Source organism: Typopeltis vanoorti, chromosome 5 (assembly GCF_054136105.1).
Source record: "Typopeltis vanoorti isolate ZY-2024b chromosome 5, IOZ_Tvanoo_1.0, whole genome shotgun sequence".
Classification (NCBI taxonomy): Eukaryota; Metazoa; Arthropoda; class Arachnida; order Uropygi; family Thelyphonidae; genus Typopeltis; species Typopeltis vanoorti.
In genome coordinates this window covers 30,226,585-30,251,957 of record NC_143553.1, presented here as the reverse complement: position 1 = coordinate 30,251,957, position 25,373 = coordinate 30,226,585, and the positions used below count along the sequence as shown (strand labels likewise).

General features: G+C 35.1%; 1 protein-coding gene across 1 annotated transcript in view; it reads right to left on the bottom strand.

The window, feature by feature from the left end:
• Positions 1-25,373, bottom strand: part of LOC150106282 (cytoplasmic polyadenylation element-binding protein 2-like) — a 417,239-nt gene that overhangs the window by 351,906 nt on the left and 39,960 nt on the right. The window contains exon 2 of the mRNA XM_090393070.1: positions 21,729-21,846. Within this exon, the coding sequence (XP_090249196.1) occupies positions 21,729-21,846 (118 nt within the window). The remainder of the gene's footprint in view (positions 1-21,728; positions 21,847-25,373) is intronic.

The window sequence follows — 25,373 nt, the reverse complement described above, 5'->3', positions numbered from 1 at the left end:
TCAAATGGAGGTAATGTTGTCATCTTGGTTAAGGATTAGCTCTTCTGATCCTATGAACAGGTCCAATACTCACAATCCTAGTCTCCTCCATCTCATCCGTCACAAAAACAAATTACATGATAAATCATACTTGTCACTTATGTATTTAATCATTTCATCAATGTCTGCATTCCAGTATCACTAACTCATTCCAACTATTTTATCACATATCATTTTGAACACTATACATTATGACATTAATTAATAAAAAAATTGATTTTCTAAAATTCACCCCAGATGATTCTTTTTGCAGCCCACATAAGGGATCCCAGCCTGCTGTATCAATAAGTATGATGGATGGGGTGTGGGGGAGATGAATTTTAGGACAAAGTAGCATCTAATTTCATGTTTGAAGCTTTCTGACTACAACAAAATACTACAGATACAATCAGAAATCAAGTTCAAATTCTGTAACTGAATATTAATGTCTCAAATTGGAAAAAACACAGACAATGGCTACTCTTGAACTAAACCAAAAGTGCATCAGCTAGAGTTTCTTCATTATAGTGCAAAGATTAATGATGCTTTAAGGATACAGAGAGCGAAAGTGAAAGAGATGTTGATTTTGGCTGATACAAATGATTTAGCAGATGACAAGTGTGGTACATGAGAAGATATTAAAAAATTGCTAGTGCAAGCGAAAAATAAAAAAAGGGGAGAAAGTAAGAGTTGCGAGTCTGTTGCCACAGCATGACATTGACAAGCTGAGACAGAGAACCATGATCACAAATAAGTCAGCAGTGCACAAATTGTGCAGAAGGAATAGGGTAGAGTTTGTGAATATGTGGAATGAGTTTGATGGAAGGAAGGATTTCTATAAGGTGGATGTATTTGAATGGATTTGGCATCAGAAGTCTTGAGAAAGTGTTGTTCAGGGAGAGTTCACAAGGGCACAGTCAGGGAAACTGGAATGTTTAAGGGAAGGGGGGGGGGAAACAAGTTTAACAAGCCATGTTACAAAATTACTACTGAGAATAATCCTAGAAAGAATAAAAGGCACTTTTTATTTGTCAATAGAAACAGAAGACACTCAATCAGGTTTTCAAAAAGACAAAAGGTACAAAAGAAGGAATTTTCAATTTGAAAACAATATGTAAAAGTGATACACACCCATGTTTCATTGATTACACAAAAGTATTTGATTCAATAGATCACAAGAAATTAATACACATCCTAGAGAATAATGGGTTAAAAAGGAAAAGATCTATGTATAACTACAAATATATACTGAAATCAATTGACCTCAATAAGATACAAAAATGCATATTCTGACAACTTTGAAATCAAAAAAGGAGTAAGACAAGGGTGTATCTTATCGCCCTTACTGCATAATATATATAGTGAGCAAGTTTTTAAAGATATTGTAGAATTGAAGAGTGTAAAAGTAAGTGGTAGGAACTTCAACAATTTCATGTATGCAGATAACATGGTCCTTGTAGCTAAATCTAAAGATGATCTTCAAAACTTAGTTACAGAAATTTACAACAGAAGCTTAGACATGGGATTAATTATTAACCTGAAGAAAACAAAGTGCAGGATTATATCAAAAGAACCAATAAATAAGAAACTAAATATAACTGTTAACCAAAAGAAAATTGAACAGGTTCAGTCTTGTATATATTTGGGGCAATGTTTACAGACGGAGGAAATTCCCTTAAAAAAATAAGAAGAATAGAGATAGCGGGAAAAGCCTTTTTTGATATGAAAACTGTTCTATCATCCAGCGACATTAACATTGACACAAGAAAAATATTAATAGAATGCTATTTCTGGTCATGGCTTCTCTACAACAGTCAAACTTGGACTCCAAATAAAGAGGCAAAGAAAAAATCAGAAGCTTTCAAAATGTGGACCATCAGAAGAATGTTAAAAATATCATGGATGGAGAAAATGAAAAGAACATTAATGAAAATCATTAAAGAATGAAAACTTAAATATTTTGGACATCTAACTAGACAAGAAGGCATCCGGAAATTAATATTAGAAGGGAAACTGGATGAAAAAAAAAAAAAAAAGAGGGAGAGGTAGACCCAGGAGAATGTGGTTTGAAGACATTAAGAACCAGACTGGCTTGAATTACCATAAATGTTCCAGAGTCGCAAAAGAAAGAAAAAAGTTCCGTGACATGGTTGCCAATTGTTGAAGAAGAGAAAATATGCCGTTTTTTTTTTTTTTTTCTTTTTCTGGTATCTACTAATGATAGCAGAGAAATTAAAGCCAAAAAAGAGTAGAAATATATCAGGGGGACAGTTCGTTTGAGGGTATATGGTGTGAGATAGAGAATGATTATGAATGAGTTGAGTCAAGGAAAATGTAAGTGACCAGTGCTATACAGGGCTCCGTACTTGGTCTTCTGTTTAATTTGTACATCAATGATATAGGAAATTATCTGAAAGGAAATATTAAGCTGTTTGTTGATGATGCTAAACTGATAAGAGTGATGGTAAATGAAAGCCATACAGAGATTCTGGAGGAAAACTTAAATCGACTATCAGTATGGGCAAAGGTATGGGCTGTCAGTTTAACATGGCAAGTGTAAACTTATGCACTTTGGAAAGAAGAGATCGCAAACTGTGTACTATATTGATGGAATTGAACTGCAGGAAACTGATGAGGACAGGCACTTGGGGGTGATTGTGCACAGGGAGTTTAAGTTTAGAGGACATATTGCAAAGGTACCAAAAACAGCACATCAGATTATGTGGTTGTTGAAGAACACACTAACAAGCAGGGATAGAGGTTATTGTTCCCCTATATAAAGCTTCAATAAGGCCACATCTGGACTATTATGTGGAGATCTGGACATCTAGATTCTGTATGCATCAATGGTGGAGAGGATTCAGAGGTGAGTGAGAAAGATTGTGGCAGGTCTATGGAATGCTCCCTATGAGAACAGACTGTCAAGTCTGTGGGCTTTAAAAACTAGCTGACAAGGAAAAAAAGAGGAGACAGAATAGAAGCAATATAAGTTATTAAAGAGATTTTACAGGATTGGCACTGAAGACTTTTTTCGGTACACAGCAGAGAGGGAGAGAAAAAGGAGGTCACCCATAGAATTGTTTAAGAGTGTGGTTAGCAAGGGTGTTAGGACTAGATTTTTTGCTTGATGGGTGGGGAGTTAGTGGAATGGGTTGCTAGAAGTGATTGAGTACTTTGTCCATGAATGATTTAAGAAGAGGTATGATAGGTATTGAGTGAATAACAGCTAGTGTGTGAATAATGGATCTCCTGTGATGAGTCTTCCAACTCCATGGAGATACCTTATTATAATAATAATAACAACTATTTTCATCACATTTAAACAGTGAACCTTACCAACAATGACAATGATGAACTCAATGAAAATACACAGCCTTTTTTTAAAGACCACAAAACAAAAAGGTACTTATCAAATATTTGATAAAATATTATCAAAAACAGTATTCAACTATAATATTTTTAATGAGATTAGTAGAACTGTAATATAAACAAGAAATTGTATTTCAGTAAATTAATGAACCCAGCTCCAATGGAATGGAAATTCTCGTTCCCTGAGAATTTACGGTCTACCAAAGATTCACAAACAAAATAGCCGATAGTCAAAGGCATAGACAGCCCCAATTATCACTAAGCCCAGAAACTAGCATCGACATATATAGGAGAGGGAATGACCTACCAACAAGGAGTTGGTAGGGTCATTCCCCCTCCTATATTAAAAACACACAACGCTTTGTAAAAAAATCAAAGCCATTACACTGGAAAAAGATGATTCATTAGTCAGTTTTGATGTCTCTTCCCTCTTCACAAATCCCAATCAATGACACAATCCTTCTATTATAGGACAAATTCCCTCCCATTATCACAGTGCTCTTTGCCCATGTACTACGTTCTGGCTATTTTGTGTGGCAAAACACTTTCTACCTACAAAAAGAAGTCACAGCCATGGGCTCATCATTATCCCCCCCCCCCAAACACACACACTCCATTGCTAACTTTTACATAGAACATTTTGAGCAATGTGCTCTAGATTCCTCTCCTTTAAAACCCAGAGTCTGGCTTAGATATGTTGATGATGTTTTCGCTATCTGATCCTATGACTGACAGACAGACACTTTCCTCAGCCGCCTAAACAAACAACACAAAACGCATACAATTCACAACTGAGATTGAATGCACTTCCGTTTCTAGATACACTTGTCACAAGTCTTCCTCCTGGCAGTCTTTCCTTGACTGTTTACCAGAAACTGACACATACTGGCCCATATATATATATATATATATACATACATACACACACACACAAAAACTCCTACCACCACCCAACACAAAAACTAGTGGTAATTAATACACTAAAAAACAGGGCTTTGAGGATTTATTCCAATGAACAAGCATTTAAAGATGAATTAAAAGTTATCAGCAATACCTTCCTAAAAAAATAATTACAGCCAAAATACTATCAACAAAATTCTGTACAAGACTTCACTTAAAAACAAAAATAAACAAGACTACAATAAAACTGTAACCATTCCATACATTAAAGGGATATCAGAAAACAGAATACAACAAAAATACAACCTTAAAGACACCTTTAAACCTCCTGCAAAATTAAAGAACTTACTCAACTCATCCAAGTATCCACTCCCTCTGCTGGCCCACTCTGGAGTATACCATATTTATTTGCCTTATATAGGGCAAACAGGACACACAATTCCTATCAGAAAAAAAGGAACACAAACAACACATTAAGAAAGACCAGCTCAAACTGGTCTTTCTGATAATGTCCTGAACACTTAACACAGAATTGACTAGAAAAGCACCTGTTGTTTACATCACACCAAAACATGGTATAAAAGTAAGTTTAAGGAGGCCTGTGAGAATCTTAATCACCCTAATCTTAACAATAACGATGGTCTAAAAATCCCAAACATATGGAAAGCACATATTCTACCCCCACTTAACCTTTCTCCTTAAGAGTTAATTATAAATAGGACCATAGGTAATCCAGGATCCTAAATCTAATATAACAATTGTGATGTTAGATTAGGACATCATTTTTACTGTAACAAAACTATCTATATGAAAGAATGTCTCTCTCTCTCTCTGATGTTGTCTTAAATAAAATATAGCTTTGATGTAGTTCATTTATTTACTGTATTTTTTTTTTAAATTTTTATTTTATTTTCACTAGAGGTCATGCCAGTAGAATAACCATTGATCAAATCATTGTCTCTTCAGCATACTATGTAAAATGTAATTTAGCTTGTCTCTGTATGTGTGTGTGTGTATACTCCCGATGATGACCTTAATATGAAGGTCTAAACGATGGGAATTTAAAATAATTATTTATAACACAGTTGTAGAGTCCATAATTTGTGTAAAATTAATGCTGATCACCGTGTAACACTAAAGGAAAGGTATTATAATCTAGCTTGTATTTCTGTGTGTATTATATATATATATATATATATATATATATATATATATATATGTGGGTGTGCACGCACGCTCACCAGATGCTGACCTTGCTATGAAAGTCAAAACATCGCGTGATTATTTGGTTTATATTAAGCTGAAGTTATTACTCTAAAAAGATAATTGTGTCCATAATTTATTATAATGAATACTGATCTCCAAATCCTCTGTCAATTTCAATGCAAGCAAAACAAAAACATCTGCCTATTTCTCAAAAAAAAACTTTACTTTCAGTCTTAATTATATCTGCGGATAAGGCAAGATTGTGGGATTATTCTAACATCAAGCCTCTCTTTGCATAAACACATTACAATTGCTGTCTCCTCAGTATAAAAAAAAAAAAAAAAAAAAAAAAATAGGATTTCTTTTTTTCACTCAAGGCATTACTTTACCTCCAAACAACTTAAAAACAATTTCACCTAAAAACAGCTGATGGGGGTGGTGCCTCTAAGAGCTTCCTAAAAATACTTCACTCAAAACAGAAATGAGTAATTAAGTTGAACGATGAGATCTCTTACCAATTCAATCCACTTCCTTTCACACAAGTATTAGTTTCTGCTGCATGCATGCATCTCCTACAAGTACTTGTACTAACTATTCCATCTGAACTAGCATCAATAATACTGTTACAACATGAACAGCATGTAACCTTAAACTATTAGTAAATCATTTACAACTTTCACCACATATAAACCACATGTAAAACATGCGTACAGCAGTGGTCAATGTTTGAAATGTCCCCCTTTTGCCTTCATGCATGCCGAAGTCTGTGAGGCCACATATCGATGGCAGCACACAATATCCAACAGAAATGCTGTTACTGCTTGCTCCAAATCCACCTTCAGGCTGGTGATGTTGGGGCATCATTTCTTGCAGGCTACTCTCTCAAGCTGTAACCACAATTTGAAATCCAAAAGATATTCAGATTGGGAATTCCAGACAGCCAATCAGATGGTGATATGTGGTCAGGCACATTTGCCTCCAACCACTGCTGTGCGATCCTTGCCTTGTATGCAGGGACTAAGTCCTGTTGGAAGATCCACTGCTTATACCATGGTATGGACCCTGAACAACACCTTCTTCAGGATCCATACCAGTGTTTTGATACACTTTGACAGATTTCACATAGAAATGCAAACTGGATACCCATTCCCCAACCAAACCATCACTAACACAGGGTGATGATCTCTCTGAATCTTTGGTACTATGCCATGTGCTGTGTGAACATCCGGAGCATATACCCAACTGTTTTGGCAATTAAATGACTCTTCAATCTTCTCATCTGTGAAGAGGATCTCTCTGTCTATTGTTCGTGTACAACAGGAGAAGTGCCTTTGATTTTATCACCTTCTGCTGCATTAATTGTGGTGTTAGGAAGTGTCCAGTAAAATGCTGACAGGTTCTCACTCCCAGGTCATAAGTTAGTACACATGACATCATTCTCTGCAAAACATTTATCTCTTGCGACATCACTTTGTGTTCTCACAGGATTGCTGCAGAAGCATGCCTTCAGAGCCCTCACAAGCTGATGCATCTTAACACAGCATGATTGATCTGTTCTTTGGCAGTCAGATACATCTGTATCGTTATAATGGCTAAATAGTCTGATCCACACACATCCTTCTGATTCCAGGTGTTTTTAGCATGCTGAAAATAACAGGTAGCTGCATTCCAACCTTGTGAAGTGCTATTACAGCTATATGGTTGTCATAATCTCCCCACTGTATGTTAACCCATGCAGCTAGACAACTCTCTCTCTATTAATAAACATGGAATGTTTGCTGCGCAGAGTACCACTAATGGAAACAGGCTCACGCAATTCTGTGGACAGTGCAGGGATGTATGGAGGTTGAAACAATATTTATGGCAAGACTGAGTATAGTATTAATAAAAGTATAAACATCCTCAAAAATATTGCATAATAATAATAACAATGTACATTAACTACACATTTATTTATCTCATACACAAGAAGTGGCAAGATCTATAACAAAAGAGTGCCATGCAGGGTCAAGTGGTTAAGGAGACAGAAGGAATATACTCATAAATTTCTTGAATAACTGAAGGTTCTATTTGTTGAGAAAAAAAAAAGTATGGGAAAGGCTATTCTAAAAAAACAGGGTAGGAGGAATGAAGGAAGATGACACATTCATTTGATATGTTTGGAGTTGGAATGCATACAGAATGGGCAAGGGAAGATTAGCAAAATAAGTGTTCTCTGCCAGGCGGGCAGGAAAAAGACCCAGAGGAAGACCAAGATATAGGGGGATTGATATGGTAAAAAGTGCTTTAGAAGATAGAAATATACACTTAGACTATTGTTCTCAGATTTAGTCTCCAGGATTTGAAGGGGATAAATTAACTGTGGAAAGGGTACAGAGGCGGATAACAAAGATGGTTTCAGGTTTGTGCAATGTCAGTTATGAGGATCGATTGAAAGAATGTGGACTGCAGAGTTTGGTAGATAGAAGGAGAGGTGATATGATTGAGTCTTTTAAAGTGTTGAGAGGTGGTTACAGGGTTGACACTGGGGAGTTCTTTCGTTTGGTTAAACAGAGGGAAGGAGTGATGATAAGGGGCCATCCCTGAAAGTCGTGAAAGGAAGCTGTGAGCAAGAAGGTGGTTGAACCATGGAATGCACTGCCTGATAGTGGTGAGAGCGAGAACAGTCAATGAGTTTAAGGAGTGATATGATAGACTTTGTGTTTCCTAGGAAGGATCTCCTGCGATGAGTCTTTTGACTCCATGGAGGCCTGAATAATAATAATAAATACAGATATTTACCAGTGGCTACTCTAGTTCTTATATGAGAGGAAAGTGGGGGAATGCTAGTGACTAGTTCAGTGGAGTAACACCCAGGAAAGTAGTTATAAAAAGAAAGAAATAATGCAGAAACAGCACACCTATGAAAAAATTACCTGAAGGAGTGTGTGAAAGAGGGTTCACCTACTAGACAAATTACCCTTTTCTTCCTTTGACTGGATAGATCTAGGTTCAAATCCTATCCGGGATGCAAAGAAACTTTATCAGAGCTTTTCAAATGAAGGTAAGTTAGCTGGTCTCATGTGAAGGCATAACGGTTTTCTATCCCAGAAACTTAGTTACTGGGATAGAAGTTAATAGCTTTTATTACTATGACTGTAATCCCAAATAACTTAACAACCCTCTTCCAACATATAGATATAATCAAGAATTTGGATTTTTAAAGAGATTTTAGGTATACCACTCCGAATGTTAGGAAAAATATTCTAAGGCTGGTCACATTTGCAATTTAAAAAGTGCCAGGAATAAAGCAGGAGATAAGTAGTGATTTGAAGGGAAAAGAATATTTTCTAGAGACTGAGAAGGATAGGGATGTATGTTTATGATTAGATAAGCTGGATATCATAGTCCAGAAAAAGGGAAGTGATCTTGAAATGAAATCTGAACATTAACTGAAGTAAGAGGGAGTGAAGTAGGACTTTCTTAAAGGTAATTAAACACTTTTAGTGCTTTAATAGCATCGACATTCACTAAGGTATCTTCGATGCAGTGCTTAAGGCATTGGTTATGGAAGATCTTGAATCTTTAATCATTTGAGTACTACAAGGTTTCTTGAAAGAAGAGAAATGGAAAGTACAGAAAAAGTCTGTGACACACACACACACACACACAGAAGGAAGAGTGTATATAAGGATACAGAACCCTCAAGTACCCCCAGCACAGATAAAGAAATCTGTTAATCCAATTGATAAGGTATCGATGCTAGAGATGATCAAATACTATGGAATATGTCAAGAGCAACCATGTGAGTTTCTCCAATACTTTACATGGCTTGTCTCCAAACATGGGAAGATTAGCAGGAAGTTCTGCTGTAGAAGGAGAATGGAATAATCCATATTGGCAATTGCTAACTTTTCACATGTTTTAGGGACAGGCTTGCTTCCATGATGTTGGGTAGATGCCAGATGAATATGAAAGTCTATATAGGTGATAAAAGGTGGGTGTTAATTCTGGAGCACAAGTTTTGATGGCAAATGAAAGGAAGTGTGCTCTCACAAAATCTCACACAAAGTGTGCTTAGAGATTTGCATACAGAGAGAAGCTGGAGTTTTTCAGCCAGTGAATATATATTGTATTTTTTATCACAAACTACAAAAGTATACTTTTTTAGAGTAACCAGGACTTCAATAGCTATTGCAGATTTTTGCAATTGAGTGGGGCATGAAGGACCTCATTGCTGTGAGGATTATTATTATTACATAACATCTCCAGGGAGTCCAAAGACTCATTGAAGGAGGGTACCTACTCTACAACTTTCCGTCTCCGCCAACCACAACTACCTTCATCATCTACAACAACGGCATCTACCACTGACCACCATCACTAGTATTTTCACAGACAAACAGCCATGCCCATGGAGGGATTATTTCAGTTATTTGGTCAGAGCAGATGACTGGAACAGGAAATCAGAAACAGTAATCAGACCATGGCAAAGAGGCACAGAAATCCTGGAGGTCAACCAACTTGGCACTGTTGTAGTGCTACAGAGTACAAAGCTGAGAATCACTGGGAAGAGTTCGTACTATAGACAAGATGTGGAGAAGGTCATGGACAGAGTTACCAAGATTGGATGCTTGGTTGTTTTTATAGTTTATTGTAGCAAGGACTGCAAAGGTCATAATGTGCCATTATACTATTTATAGCAGCAAGAAAGACAAAAAAAAAAATGAAAAGCTAAAAGGCATGCTAAAAAGAAAATGGATTTTTAAAAATTAATGATGAATCTATATAATATAATAAATTACATTTTTAATCAAATGTATTTGTATAAATTAATTCTTTTTAAAAAGTTAAAAACTTCATACAGCTTGTCCAAGTCTGCATGAGTATATATGGCTCAGCCAGATTACTAAATATTGAATTCCTTTCTTAAGTGAAGTTGCACTCCACTAGAACATCGAAAATAGGATTTGCATTGTTCACATGTGGGTGGATTAACAGTCCTCAACAGATAAGAATATAAGTTGACTGACCTATGTGATGCCTATAAAGGACAACTTCTTCTCTTCTGTTTCTGTTGACTAGACTGCCTAATTGCTTAATTTCTGCTTAATCTCATCCAATTTATTTATCAGTGGTTCTTCCCATGATAACTGCCACTGGTTAACTTTGCTCTTGTTAATAGGGGACTGAAAAATAGTAAGTGGATATTTGCTGACCCAGAAACTGCATTGGCAGTCTCATTTCCCTTAATTCCAATGCAGATGGGAATCTAACAATCAAATAAAATTAAGAGACTGTTTTATACAATATCTGTAGTACATCATAAAGCACTGGATGCAGATCGTACACAGAAAATGAAATGGTATGTGAAGAACTCAACAAATCTGCATAAATCCTACATTTTTGGTAGCAGTTTTCTTTTATGTGTAAACTGAATGCCATACAGCTTAACATTCTAATTCAAGTGGAACTTGACCAGAACAATGCAGTCAGGCAAAACAGAGGTTCCAGATCTCAAACCATTGGAATGTGTGAGTAGGAAATCAGTGTGCTCTGCTCTGTGTACATTAAACAGTTGCAGGAAGACTGATGAAAAAGTATGAGACTTCCTTCACTACCACAGCAAGAGGTGCATGACGTGGTGAAAAATTGCCATGGAAGAATGTTATTACATTCAAATGATTTTTTTCTTTTAATGGCAGTTGTGACATAGTAATGGTTATTAGAAACACATATTCACAAGAAAAATAATTTCATTATTGCAATTATTTGAGCCTGAATTAATAAGCCATCATTAGTGCATTAAGTCATAAGGTGAAACTAGAACAACAGAAAGCACACTGTCACTGGTAAGTACAGGAACAATTTAAATAGAACTAGCTAGAGCATATCCTTATTGTACAAAATAAACAAACTGTTGCGATTCCTTATGCTGAGTAATTAATTTAAAAATAGGGTCATTCACTGTGAAATCAAATTAAAAATTAAACTGAAGTTGCATAATTTTGTATTTTGATGAAAGGAAGTTATTTGGTTATGATATCCTTTAGATGGAAGAGAGAAAAAAAAAAAGTAAGATTTTTCTTGGTAGCCTATTAATTATGATAGTTATTTTTATTTGGGAGATCCAAAGAATTTTTACAATTTTAGAAGGTTTTAAAGTCAATCGCAGTTTATTTCCAGATTCGCTGATTTCTGATTTTTTTCCCTTGCTATTTTAATGTTCAAGGTGTGTGCTTTGATTTCTTATTTGCATTTTCAGAAAAAATGCTCTGCTTCTTTTCAAAATGGCAGTCACCTGCTTTTAATGTTCTCAATAATTTTTTCTTCATTTTATACTCTGTCCACTAAGTCCTTCATTAAATCTACAAGTCTGAATTTTATGTATAGCCCAAATCACCTTGATTGAAGTGTCATTTCTGAAAAAAATTGCCTCAAAGTTAGAAAAGCAATAAATGGTTGACTTCAAAGCCCAAAAAAGTTGTTGGGGATTAAATAAAAATTTGAATTTTTATGATACTCTTGATATGCAGCTACAAAGCAAAATTAGTCCCATTCAATTACCTTTATCCCTTCTACCTCTTAGAGAGCCTTTTGAAAATGCCAAAAACCACAATGTTTATGTTGCATCTTTCAGCATATTCAGTACATGCACCTATCAAAACAAATTTTTTTAGGATCATAAGGGATGTGCCATGTGCCACCAGCAAATGGGAAAGTAAAAAATAAATGAAAGATTGTTTAAAATGAAAAAATAAAATAAAACTTACATACAGATGCATAAAGTATCAAGTGTCTAAAAATGGTGACATAAAATTACACTGCCCACACAGCTAAGTTACTGGTACAAAAGTAAAAAATTATATAAATTTTTTATTATACTTTTACATTAATGTAGATAACATGTCAAAACTCAATATGTAATTTGTTTACTTCACACCACTCAGGAAGTCCTAAAAAAATTGTCTAGATAAGTGGATCACTAAACACTGGAAGGTGCAACAAAAACACATTGTGGTTTCAAAAGACTGTCTGGGCTAAAGAGATGAAAATAACAGAAATGATTGATTTTGCTTTTATAGTCACCTATCAAGAGCATCTCATAAAAATTTCAAATATTTGGTCCACTGCATAATTTGAGCATTTTATAGTCAGCTGTTTTATGTCAACCATGAACCTACAGGGTAGAATACAAAATGGATGTAAAAGAGCACTTGGACGTAAAGCAGGTAGTCAGCATCATGAAAAAAAGTTGGATGGAAAATGCTAATAAGAAATCAAACGTACACACCTTGAGCATTAAAATGGCATAAACAGAAACTGAACAATCTGGAAATAAATTGATTAATTTTGAAACCCCTCAAAATTGTAACAATTATGATTATCCACTCAACACGATACCACGGGAAAAAAAAAATTTCGATCTAAAGGATGGGATGATAAAGTAATTGTTTTCGTAAAATCAAAATTATGCATCTTCAACCATAATTTTGCTTGGAATGATTCAAAAAATAGTAAAATAATAAATTAAACATTTTAAAATATGAATTTATTAAATAATTTTAATAATATTAAGTCAGTCAGAATCTGCCACTGCTGTCTACTAGAAGTCTGCCATCTTATGTGTTGCTTAAGGAATACAACCTACAACTCTTCAAGGTAAATGTGAACAAGTTCTTCTTGCCCATCCAGTACAAGTGTACTATAGATTGACCAATTTCTCATGGATGGGTTCCCCATAAAATCAGAACCTAAGTTAGGTTAGGTTCTGATTTTATGGGGAACCAATCCATGTCAGGTTAGGTTATTTTGAATTTATGGCAGAAGCAACTCAAGTTATATGGCCAATGTACTATGACTGTTTTCAGAAAATTCGGGATGAAAAACCAAGTTTCTGGGAGGAAAAACCCTGCCAGACCCATATGAGACCATCTAACTCACCTTCAGAATCCAGGGTACATGAATTAGTTTACATATGATCAAAGATAACTTAAAATTTTTAACTACACTAGCAGGTATTTATGATTTGATGTTTCAGAGACATTTTGAAAGGGATACAAATTCCTAACAAATGCAGTGAGTGAATACTGACAAGTAACGTAATCCAGTAGATTCAATAATAATAATTCTTATAAACCAATATTATAGTATAGATTAAGATATTATGCTTATTGCTTTAATGGTTGTCTATCTGGTTGATAGAACTTTGTGTTTTCTTATGTCTAATGAATGTTCCTAATTGAAATTATTAACTGAATAATGTCATCCATATGACGGCATTGTGTATGATTAATGGTTAGCGTAGGTGTTTCATAATGATTCTTTGCACACTATGGAGGTTCTTGAACAGTTAATAATTTCAACATTATTCCTGACAACTGAATGTCAGGATGACATTCTGACAGGAATACAGATCTAAGAGTATGATGTTTTTCATGAAGACCGAAAGGGTAAAAAAGTGAGATGAGATGCTACTGATGATAGAAAAGGAGTCATATCCATACAAGGTAGAGATGCAAGGGGGAAATAGTGACAGTAGTTTTGAGGCAGTATGATGTGAGAAAGAAGTGAATAGAATGAAATACTTAGTCTGATATTGCTATAGGCCTAGCAATAGAGAGTAGTGACTGAGAAATGCATAAGCAATTAACCAAGCAAATAGGAAAAGGATGATTTTAATTGCAAGGGCTTTTAGATTACCACATAACAAGGTGATAGTCAAACTAGAGCAGATGGTGTTGGATATTAGATCAATGCATTGGAATGGAGATTGGTTATCTGATAGATATCAGCAAGTTGTGTATTGGGAAGCATTATCTCTGAAGAGAAAAATTACCAGTGGTGTGCCTCAGGGATCTGTTTTATGGCCAGTGCTGTTTAATCTGTATGTTAATGATATTGGGTTAGATCTGAATGGGAATATTCAGTTGTTTGCAGATGATGCAAAGTTGGGAAGAACTATGAGTAGTAGTACAGATATTGTAGCCTTGCAAGAAAACTTCAGACTGAGTGACATGAATTGGTTGATAAGGATTTAAAATTTAGAGGATACATTGCCAAAATTGTAATGACAACACAACGAATTTTGGCAATGATGCGAAGGACAGTGACTTGTACAAGTAAATAAATTGTGGTTCCATTGTATAAGACCTTGATTAGACCACATATGGACTACTGTGCACAGATTTGGTCACCTGCTTTTTTAAAGGACCAAGAGATATTGGAAAGGGTCCAGAGGTGATTGACTAAGGTAGTCTCAGGTCACTGGAATGTTGAGTTTGAAGAAAGGTTGAGAAGATGCAATTTACAGAGTCTAGTCGATAGAAGGAAGAGGGTGTTAAACTGTGAATGAAATTCTTTTGTATGTTTTTGTTCTTCATTCACATTTAACATAATCTACCATATTCTAAGCAAGACTTGTTTATATATTATTTGTTAGTCTCTTGCTTAAGATTTATTATTCATGTAATTTTCCTTTAAGTTCTAATAATAATTAGAAAATTAATCAAAGATATAATAATAGTATTAGACTCTGTATTTAAATATTATTAAGCTATTTTATTTATTGTTATGTTAATATTATAAGAATTTGTATTTGATAATTTAACTGTGCATTAATTGAAATGTAAATATTCTCTATTTATTCCTGTTTGTAGAAGTTTAACGTTATGCAAAAGCTCAATTTTATTATGTTTTGTTTTGTTGTCATGGAGATGTATGTAAATGAGCGAGTACAAGTTTGGAACAGTGAGGAGAAGATTTATTGAAAAGAGGTTTAGAAAGAGATCACGAGAATAATTTAGGCAGGATGAACGAATATAAAAAGGAAGAATGCTGAAATTATTTATTAGAGAGTGAAAAGAGAGAGATTGGCATTCGGTTGGAATCTGAGTATTCAGCATTCGGGGAATCAGAGTGCGATATTAGAGAGAGTCGGCAAGGCACTCAAGCAGCTAATTTAAGTCTACTAGTCGAGAAGCAGTTAGCTAATAAGCTGTAGAATAACAATTATAGCTACGGAAAACAGCTGAGAGACTATTAAATAGACTAGCGATACTTGAGTTGAGATATAATTTCAGCACCGACCTTTCAAGGACATATGGAACCTTGAAGCAAAGCACGAAGTTACTAGAGAATAGTAGAGGCTGTAAGTTTACCATTAGCTGTGTTTAGAATTATAGTGCCTAAAGAATTATTTGAATGACGGAGGAATGAACAACTGTGCATATAAAACCTAAAGTTAAGGAATTATTGTGTTACCTAATTCATGAGTGATCAGTAGTGCTTCATGCAAGAACGTCTGATTATGTGTATTGTGACCGTGAATTAATTCAGTTAATGCTTAGAAGATTTATTTTAATGAGTGCCGTTTATTGTTAAAAGTGTTTACGGTTATAAAAAGTGTTTGTATATAAGTAGATGAAGAAAAAAGATTATCGGTAAGATTATTCCAACCTTTAATATTTCTATACAGAGAAGTGTGCGAGTTTCATCCTAGAATTTCCCTATACTAACAGTAACTATTACAGAGAATTAGCTGAAGTGTAAAATTAAAGATGTTTGTTTGTGAAGAGGTGTTACTGCAATTTTTATTGTATTTTGGAACTTAAGGAACTGTAAGAAGACCGTATTATAGAGATAACAGATTTCCCATTGTCTGAGTTTGTATGATTGTACTTATCAGAGAAGCTAAAATGTTTGTGATATCTTAATTACTGATTTGAACTTAAATGTAAAATTTGTGATTCTAAAACTAAATGTTTGTTTTTGTTAATCAAAAGTTGTATATTGCCTGAATCTCTTTTACTGCACCATTCATAAAATATTCGAACCAAAGCGGGTAAATTAAGTAAGTCAAATATACTCGGCCAGTATATATAATAACAACATATAAAGGAGAGGTAGTTGAGAGTTGGTTTATCTTCAATTCTTGAACTAATTCAGATATAAAGTGGCGCAGTCTTTAAATATAAATTTTCTTTATATTTGAATTAGAAATCAACTTACAACTTATCAATTAGTTAAGAACATCGTAATAGTAATCATGTCGAATCCAAAGTATAGATTGAGAAGAAGTAGGATCCAACAAGTGGTCATATGATAGAGATGTGTGAATTAGTAAGATTAACATTGAATAGGTTTTTCATGAAATAGTGTGAGATGTCATCTCTGGATGCTGTGAGCAAGGGTGTAAGAAGCAGGTTTTTTTCCCATGGAGAGTTGTGAATGATTGGAATGCAATGGCTAAGAGTATGGTGCAGAGAATTTGAACATATTTAAAGCATAGTATGATGAACTATGTGTCTGAACAAGGGACATTCCCAAAATGAGTCTTTGATTTCGTGATTTTGAGATGATGATGATAATAAAAAAAAAAAAAAATCTATGAATAGTTAAGGATGTGTATCAAAGCCTTATATAAAGAGGTATATCAACTTATGTAGCAACCTATCACGTGCTTTTACAAAATCTAGAAAAATTACAATATATGCATTTACCTCATGAAATTGTCTTTTTACTTTATTATATATATATAAAAAAAAAAAACAGATTACAGAAACAATAGCACTTCTTAGCAAATCCATGATGATCTCTATAAATTAAATTTCATTATCTTCCCAAATCTGTGTATGAACTTTTACCAATTTCTCTAAAATCTTAGCTGCAGAAGAAATATAACCTTCAATCGAATTATTTCGGTTTTGTGGCCACATGTCTACATGAAACATACCATGTTTCATGTAGACAGACAATGTTCATGTAGCCAAATCTACTGATGAATCTGAATGGCTAAATGGCAAGTGGTACCTATTTGTACTTTGCAAGCATGAAATAGTATTACTACGTCAAAATCCAACAGTGAACTATATACTGTTAAATAAGAAGCTAGCCAAATGTAAATATATATATAAATGTCAAATAAATTTTGGAAACAAACAAATCTTCCACAGTTCACAAGAGAATGGATCCAAGTGAAATACAAAAGTTCATAAATGATGCTTTGAGTGTATAAAAGGCACTTATTCTCAATTGTGCATATGAGCTCAGCCCAATCTAATCTTTGATCAGAGAGAACAACTAGAAGAAAAAAACAAATTGGTGATGAAAGTTTGATCATTCATTACAAAAAAATGTTAGCACAGAAACCATGGAGCCTTCTAAATTCACTTTGCAAACATACATGATTGCATCTAAAACCTTAATAGCATTCGCTACCAGTCTGCAAAATCCTACTTACTTTTCTGGCAGAAACCCAAATCTCACCACTTCCAAGAACTACTCATCTACGCTTTCCCAATTACACACTCATTAACTCCTTTTGATCCAAGGGTGGTATCTGTGCATATATCTGCTCTGACATACCATGCCTAAAAGTATCCAACATAGAATAACTTGACTTGGACCTTCTTTGGCTAAAAATCTCCCTACCTCACCCAGTCAAATTCATTATGTCTCTATTACTCCCCCAATGCTACCAACCACTCTGAACTCTGACTTCCTCATCTTAAACAATTTTCTCCAGTCCCACTTTACTAACAGTAAAATCATCTTCTTAGGAGATTTTACTGTTTACAACATCAACTGGCTCTCCTCCTCCAATTGTACAGACCAAGCAGGTAGAGATTCTGAGACATGCCATCACTAATGACTTTACACATATTGTTCACATGCCTCCCAGAATACCAGACCATCTCAACCACTCCCAAAAGTATCCTAGATCACTTCTTCACTAGTGATCCTTCCAATTACACTGTGGACATTGTATGTCTTCTAGGTAATTCAGATCACAATCTAGTACTTAATCCATCTCCCATGGAACAATGTTCTCACACACAGCCATACTCAATCAAGATTAGTTAGTTTGGCACTATAATAAGTGGGCTGACCTTCGCTACTTCTATGCGAAGGTCAGCCCCATGGTCGGACTACTGTTTTAGCCTTCCAACCCAAACATATGCATTGAATGTATCACAAAAGTAATCCTTACTAGAATGGAAACATACATTTCCTACACCATCCAAAACTGCCATTCCTTATCTAAGCCAATGGGTTCTCCAAAAGGTGCAGCAAGGCTGTACATGCAAAACTTCAAGCATACCACAACTGGCTTTCACCAAGAACTCTATCTTCCTTCAGTGCTTATACCCAAGTCTCAAACAGCTGCAAGAAAACTATCAATGCTTCCAAAACGGACTGAAAAAGCAAAAAGCAGGGAACATGCATCTTGTACAAAAGGCAACCCAGCTTTCTGGTCTATTGTCAAAGCAAATGGTCATAATTTTTACCCAACATTCTCCCACCCTTCTGTCACATCACACATCCAGATGGCTCTATTCCATCATCAACTACAGAAAAAGATGCCCTCATAGCTTAATTCTTCTTCAATACATGCATAACTGATCCTGATAAATCCCTCCCCCATCCAACCATTCTATATGCATAATACTCAATACCTCCTGTCCTTCTGCCAAAAAAATTAGCAGACACTAAAAATTCTCCTGGTTCCAATGGCATTCCTCCAATTGTCCTGAAAGCTTCTGCACCAGAATTGAACTACTGTCTCCTATGTCATCTGTTTATGATGTTACTCCATTTGTATCTACCCCCCCCACACACACACACACAGCCTGGAAATTGGCCTATGTTCAACTCATTCCCAAGAAAGGTGACAGATCATTGCAATCGAACTATCACCCCAATCTCTCTCACCTTTATCCTCTCTAAAGTAATGGAGAAAACCATCAGCACCCAACTTCTATGCTACCTTAAAGGCACCCAAGTAATAAATGACTGACAGTATGGATTCTGCCACTAGCAGTAACCAGGAGATCTGCTAGTGTCATACATCTCTGAACAAATACCATGGAAAAGTTTGGTGGAACTCTAGTGGTTGCTCTTAATATCTCCAAAACTTTTGACCAAGTCTGGCACAACAGCCAATTAGGCAAGCTGCCATAATTGGCTGTTGTGCCAGACTTGGTCTGCCCCATGACTTCTGCAATTGGGCTCCAAGTTTTCTGACTGGATGCACACTAAATGTGATGGGAAGTTCCTTATTCTCTAACTATGCAACTAATCGCTGGGGTTTCACGAGGATCTACTCTCCCTCCTACTCTTCTTTCTGTATATCAATGACCTACTCCAGTTGACTGCCAACCCAATGCACAATTTCACTGATGACAGCACACCTTTTTTTCATTTGACAAACCCTGCATTACATAATTCTGATTTTCAAATCTCTAAACAAGATGTGGTTTCTCTCATCTTGTTTACCCTGATGTCAAGCCTCTTCTGGCATTTAAAAAAATTAAATAAAAATAAAAAATTTAAAAAAAAGAGCATTCTCATTCTTCACATCTGAACAACTATTAACTTTATACAAATCACAAATCTGCCGAACTATTGAATATTGTCTCATATTTGAGGTGGTGGCTCAGTGGCTCTAATAAGATCTCCCTTAAAATACTTGACAATACAGAAGAGGACAATCAGATTGATTAATGACCTCCTACCAAATCACCGCACCCACTTTCACACAAGTACTTTGTTTCTGCACTATGTATCTTCTATAAATATTTCCTTGGTAAATGTTCATATGAGCTGGTATCAATAATTCCTTGACTCCTTACTAAAGCCATTGAAACATGTGTAGATGCCCCCATTTTTCTTCACAGTTCAACTCAACCTCACAACACAAGTTTCTTTTCTTCATCCTTTATTGTTGATACTGCTTACTGCTGTATTGTAGAACAGTCTCTCTGCACCACCCTCGTGTTTTCTTAAAGAATACAATTTGCAAGCCTTCAAAGCAAATGCAAACAATTTTCTCCTTTCCTAACTCACTACTCATACACTGCAACAATGTACTGTAGGTTGATCAACCAACCTGTCAGGACTGAATAACAGTTTTATCAGGATATTCTCCATTTAGAGTGATGAATAAAGTAAAAAATTCTCCATTTAAAGTGATAAATACTGTTTTGAGAAGAATGAATCTTCTTCTTCACTACACGTTATTCCCGCTTCCTATGCAGGGTGCGTGTGTTACTTAGATGCGACTTCTTATTAGTACCACTGTCAACCGACCTGTCGCCTAGTCTGCTGCTGGGGGAGGGGTATATTTTTGACTGTAACAGCGTATGTTCACTGGGCCGGTTTGCCTGCTTGCGGGATGAAAAACACCAGATAAACTAGTGGAAAAAACCCTACTGCCCGCACCCAAGACTGGCTAACTTGGCTATGGCTGAGGAAGATCCTTGAGTTCCTCACATTTTCGACAGGAATCAAACCTGGGACACTCTTTCCCCAGACATATGGTTGTGAAGCACAACGCCACTACGCTAACCCCTCAGACTTTGAGAAGAATGAATAATATATGGAAATCATCCAAGTATTAATAAAACCAAAATAATTCAACAGCAATGTAATGGGCATATGGAAATTGAGAAAGACATGGAAATTTACAAATAAATAGAAAGTCAAATTACAGTTATCAAACAAAGCATTTGTGTAAAATATAAAAATATTTTTGGCCAACATAAGAAATTATGAGTTATAAATAGACAGAGCAAAAAAAAAAAAAGTATCACCAGTAAAATATGCATACAGAAACTTACTGAACATGTAGTGAGAACAGACAGAGGAGAAGTTCCAAGGGTAGATTTGACAAGAATCCTAGAGGAAAAAGGGGAATGCCTATAGTAATTTGGCAAAGAATATATAAAAAAGATGGCTGATGGAGAGAGCTAAACAGAAACAGAAATGGTTAAAAATAAGTATAGCTAGAGAATATGATTCTTGACCTATGTGCCACAGGGCACAAAGAGGATAAGCAGGTATTGCTTTTTATCTATTTGTGGTTAGCATATAAGAAAAGCAAAATTACAGGAAGCCAACTTGAGGGCATTTTGAGAGAAAGGCAACGTAAGCCCTACAATGACCTTAAAAACCACGTCTGCTATAACGTGAATCCCTACCCCTATCTCCCTTCACATTTTTACAGCATTACCCAACACAGAAATAACAGGATAACTCCTCCCCCCCCCCTTCCATTTAGAAATGTGACTAAGGAGTTAAAAAAATGTCAATGCAAAAAATATTAAATATTATCCAGAAGTTGCTACACATTATTGTAGTTTAAAGTCATAGGCATTTTGAACTGTATTCAAAAATATCAAAGATGTTTCATATTATTATTAATAAAATTTATTCTAATTTTATTAGAGCAAAAATAGTTAGACAAAGAAGCAAACCTTTATAGTGATCCTGACTTTCAGAAGTTGTCCTCATGATATCAAGAAGCTGTTGTTCAAGTGGGAACCTTAATGTATCCAAAGGACTAGCATTGAGATTGCTAGTTATCTGTTGATCCTGTAATTAAATAATAATAATACCATAAAAATATAGTTTTTAGTAAGAATGTAAGATAATGCATACTAAATCGATAATTCATTAACTAGGCTGGGCACCCCATATTATAGTGAGGTACATCTTTCTCAGAGGCAAAAACAAAGCCAAAGTGTTCAAATACCAATGCATTAGTTGATCACATAGTCTTTAATTACTCACTAGTGCAAAGTCAACAAATGAATGTTTTAAATGCTTGTATCATCTCATATTTGAATAGATATTAGTATTTCGTGAGCCTTTATCTTTGTAGAAGAACACTTCTGATATAAAGTCAATCTTCTCCCCTTTCCTGTACTGCCTAAAATTGTATTATTTATAAATGCATTCATACACGTAATGTCAAACACTACTAAGTATGCAGACATTACATAATCAATATATCAATTTTTAATAACTTAATGGTGCTCTTTTCTGCTGACCCACCAAAATATGACAGAAATGTCAGCAATATAGTTAGGCACAAAACAATCCCATATCCTCCAATTTATGCAATAGTATCCCATGCTTTATATTGTCCAATACCTTAGCAAAGTCCAAAAGTACTGCAGCATATCCATTCCCCCTCATCTCAATCTTAACATTATTATAAATTGTAAGCAAGCTGCACAAACATGACCATCTATTAGTAAGCCCATGATGTTCTTTGCAAAATATAGATTCTCTGTTAACCTATTTCTATATTTGAGCTCTTACCAACTTTTCCAAAATCTTCACCACCACTCCTGAGATACTGCTAGGTGGATAGTTAAACACAACAGTCTTTGAACAAACCTTGTACAATGAGATTATCATACATTCTTTCCTATATGTGGAATCTTCCCTGCTCTGGGACTCAAATTATAGTTTGATCAAAAGGCATAGCCAGTTCAGGTGAACACTTTCAGCATCTGTGCTGAAAGTGTTCACATGAACTTTCAGAATTCGACAATGAATTCGACACCTGAACTTTCAGAATTCGACAATAGGGACTGATATACCATCAGTCCCTATTGTCGAATTCTTATTCAGTTTATGCAACAGTTCTAGTACCTCCTCTTGTCACACTTGAATTTTTTCATACAATGAAGAGGTAGCATTGAGCTCACTATTGCACCCACCACTTTAATAACAGCTCTTTGCAAAATGAGTACTCATTAGCCGAACACTCTCTACATCTCCTACTCACAAACCTGCAGCCACTTGATTGGGGAGCAGATTTGCTAACCACTTGGCCATTCAAGCTGATTCGATTGTAACACAGCAACTGCAAGAGCCATATCAAATTGCATAAACTTCAGAAATGACTAATAACAGTATCTGCAATGCTTTAAATATGGACTAGCTTAATAGGAGACACTTTTATGCTTTACTTCCTTTGATAAAAAATCAGTAGTTCATACTTAGTGCAGTAACTACAACTGTATTACAACTCTGAAAAACAGCTCAGATGATCAAGCAACTAGGCTAAGAGTTCAAATCTCACTGGGAAACATATGTTTGTGAAAGTGTTTAGCGGAAGATGATCTTTGTTGCCAAGTGTGATACCGCTATCCTATTTATGGGAACGCTGAAGAGGTAGTAGTTTCGAGTACAAGATTTATGAATTATATAATCTTTAACCCGCCAGTATAATATGATAGATATACCAAAATATGCACCAAATAAAATGAATAAACCTATTATATGTTTGTATATAATACACTGATAACCTTTCCTTTTTTTAATTTATATTTTTAAGATAATAAATTAAAAGTTTAAAAAAAATCAGAATTCTTTTACTTCAAGTGGATCATTCTAAGGATTTGAATAGCACTTATGTTGAAATCACGATAATCAGTTTTTTTTTTTTAAAGGTAATCCAATATATGAGAGCTTGTGTAACCTATGTCAACATTAGTATTGTAGATTAATAAAAAGTATAGCAGAAAGCAGTTATCTGGGGAAATAAGTAAGAGAGGAAACCATTCCAACAACAATGCTGCTCTCCAGCTTTGTCATTCCTTGACTTCCCTGTCAGCAAGGTATGAAGTTGAAACTGTGAAAAGTACTGCACATATTTAAACACATTTCCAGGAGAAATTGGAATGGGGAGGTAGGGGGATTTATTGATGCTAGGTGAATAATAACCATCGAAATTTTTGTAGAAAATGCAAGCAGCAGACATGGAATACCTGTGTAAAGGAGAGTAAAACAAAATGGTAAGAGACAAGTCATTAATCAACCTAACTGCTCTCTTCTATATACTGCATGAAGATTTTTCTAACCTTCTTAAGGTAACCATCCCCAAAACACCTAAAATGAGATGGAACACATTTTTCTAGAAAGAGCCAAGATTAAACCCTAAGAATGAAAACTATCCTGGAATGAACTAACAATGGCAGGGGATTGAGATGTAGCATCCATGCCCCTCAGAGGTAAACCAAACACCAAGTCTAATACCTGCCCTAGCTCAAACAGGCCAAGAACCTTGTTTGGATTCAAGAGCAAAGATTTCGTTTACTTCTCCATCTTGCCCCCAATTGATGGGGAGGAAGTAAAGGAAGCATGTAATTTCAGCATGGAAACTGAAGAATTTCATTCTTCTTTCAACATGCAATATGAGTGATGTTTTTAGAATTAAGTCACACACCAAAATGTTGCTATCACTCCAGTTGTGCTCCATATATAATACCCATCCTGTACTGCTTATATAAACTGTCATCTCATCTGACATCTAACCAACAACATGGAAAGCCTTTATCCAACCAGCCATAATAAAGGGAGTTATGTAAGCCATCAAACTATTGTCCCATTTCCCTTGCCTCAATACTCTTGAAAGTCATCACCAAACAGCTTCTTCACTAATGGAGAATCACTAGTTAATTAGTGATCAACATGGTTTCTGCCATTCTCATTCTAATAAATAGTCTAAAAACAGATTTACCTTATGTATATATTTTTATTAGTATAAAATTTGCACCCTAGTATCAAGGGCATCTTTAGTATCACTTTCAAATTAAACAACAAGAACAGAAACTAGTATATATTCAACAATGACATGTGCAAACTACATGTATGCATGATGTAAGGCATCATGGTCTAATTATATTAAGGTTCTAAGGTAAAGATAATGTAATGAGTTTCAATGCTATCAAACCCAGAACCTCTCTCTTTTGATAATGTTCCAATTTCTAGTCAAGAATACTCTTCTTTTTATCTGTGCGTTCATTTTTTTTTTTAAATCTTGTTAAAGATTTGAAAAAAAAATAAACACACAGATAAATTTAATTATACATCTATCTAAGTTAATTCTGGAATTTGTGAAGAACTGTAAGTCCATCATTTCTATTTAGATTTGGTTGATGCAGCAAGATTTCACAATTCTCTTTATATAAACATTCCAATTGATTAGCACTTTCATGGAGAACCTTAATTTTTTAACAAAGAACTCTGTGTCTGGTGATGATAACAAGTCCCGATTGATCTTGCTCATGGAACGTAACAATCTAGATGTTCATCATGACACACAC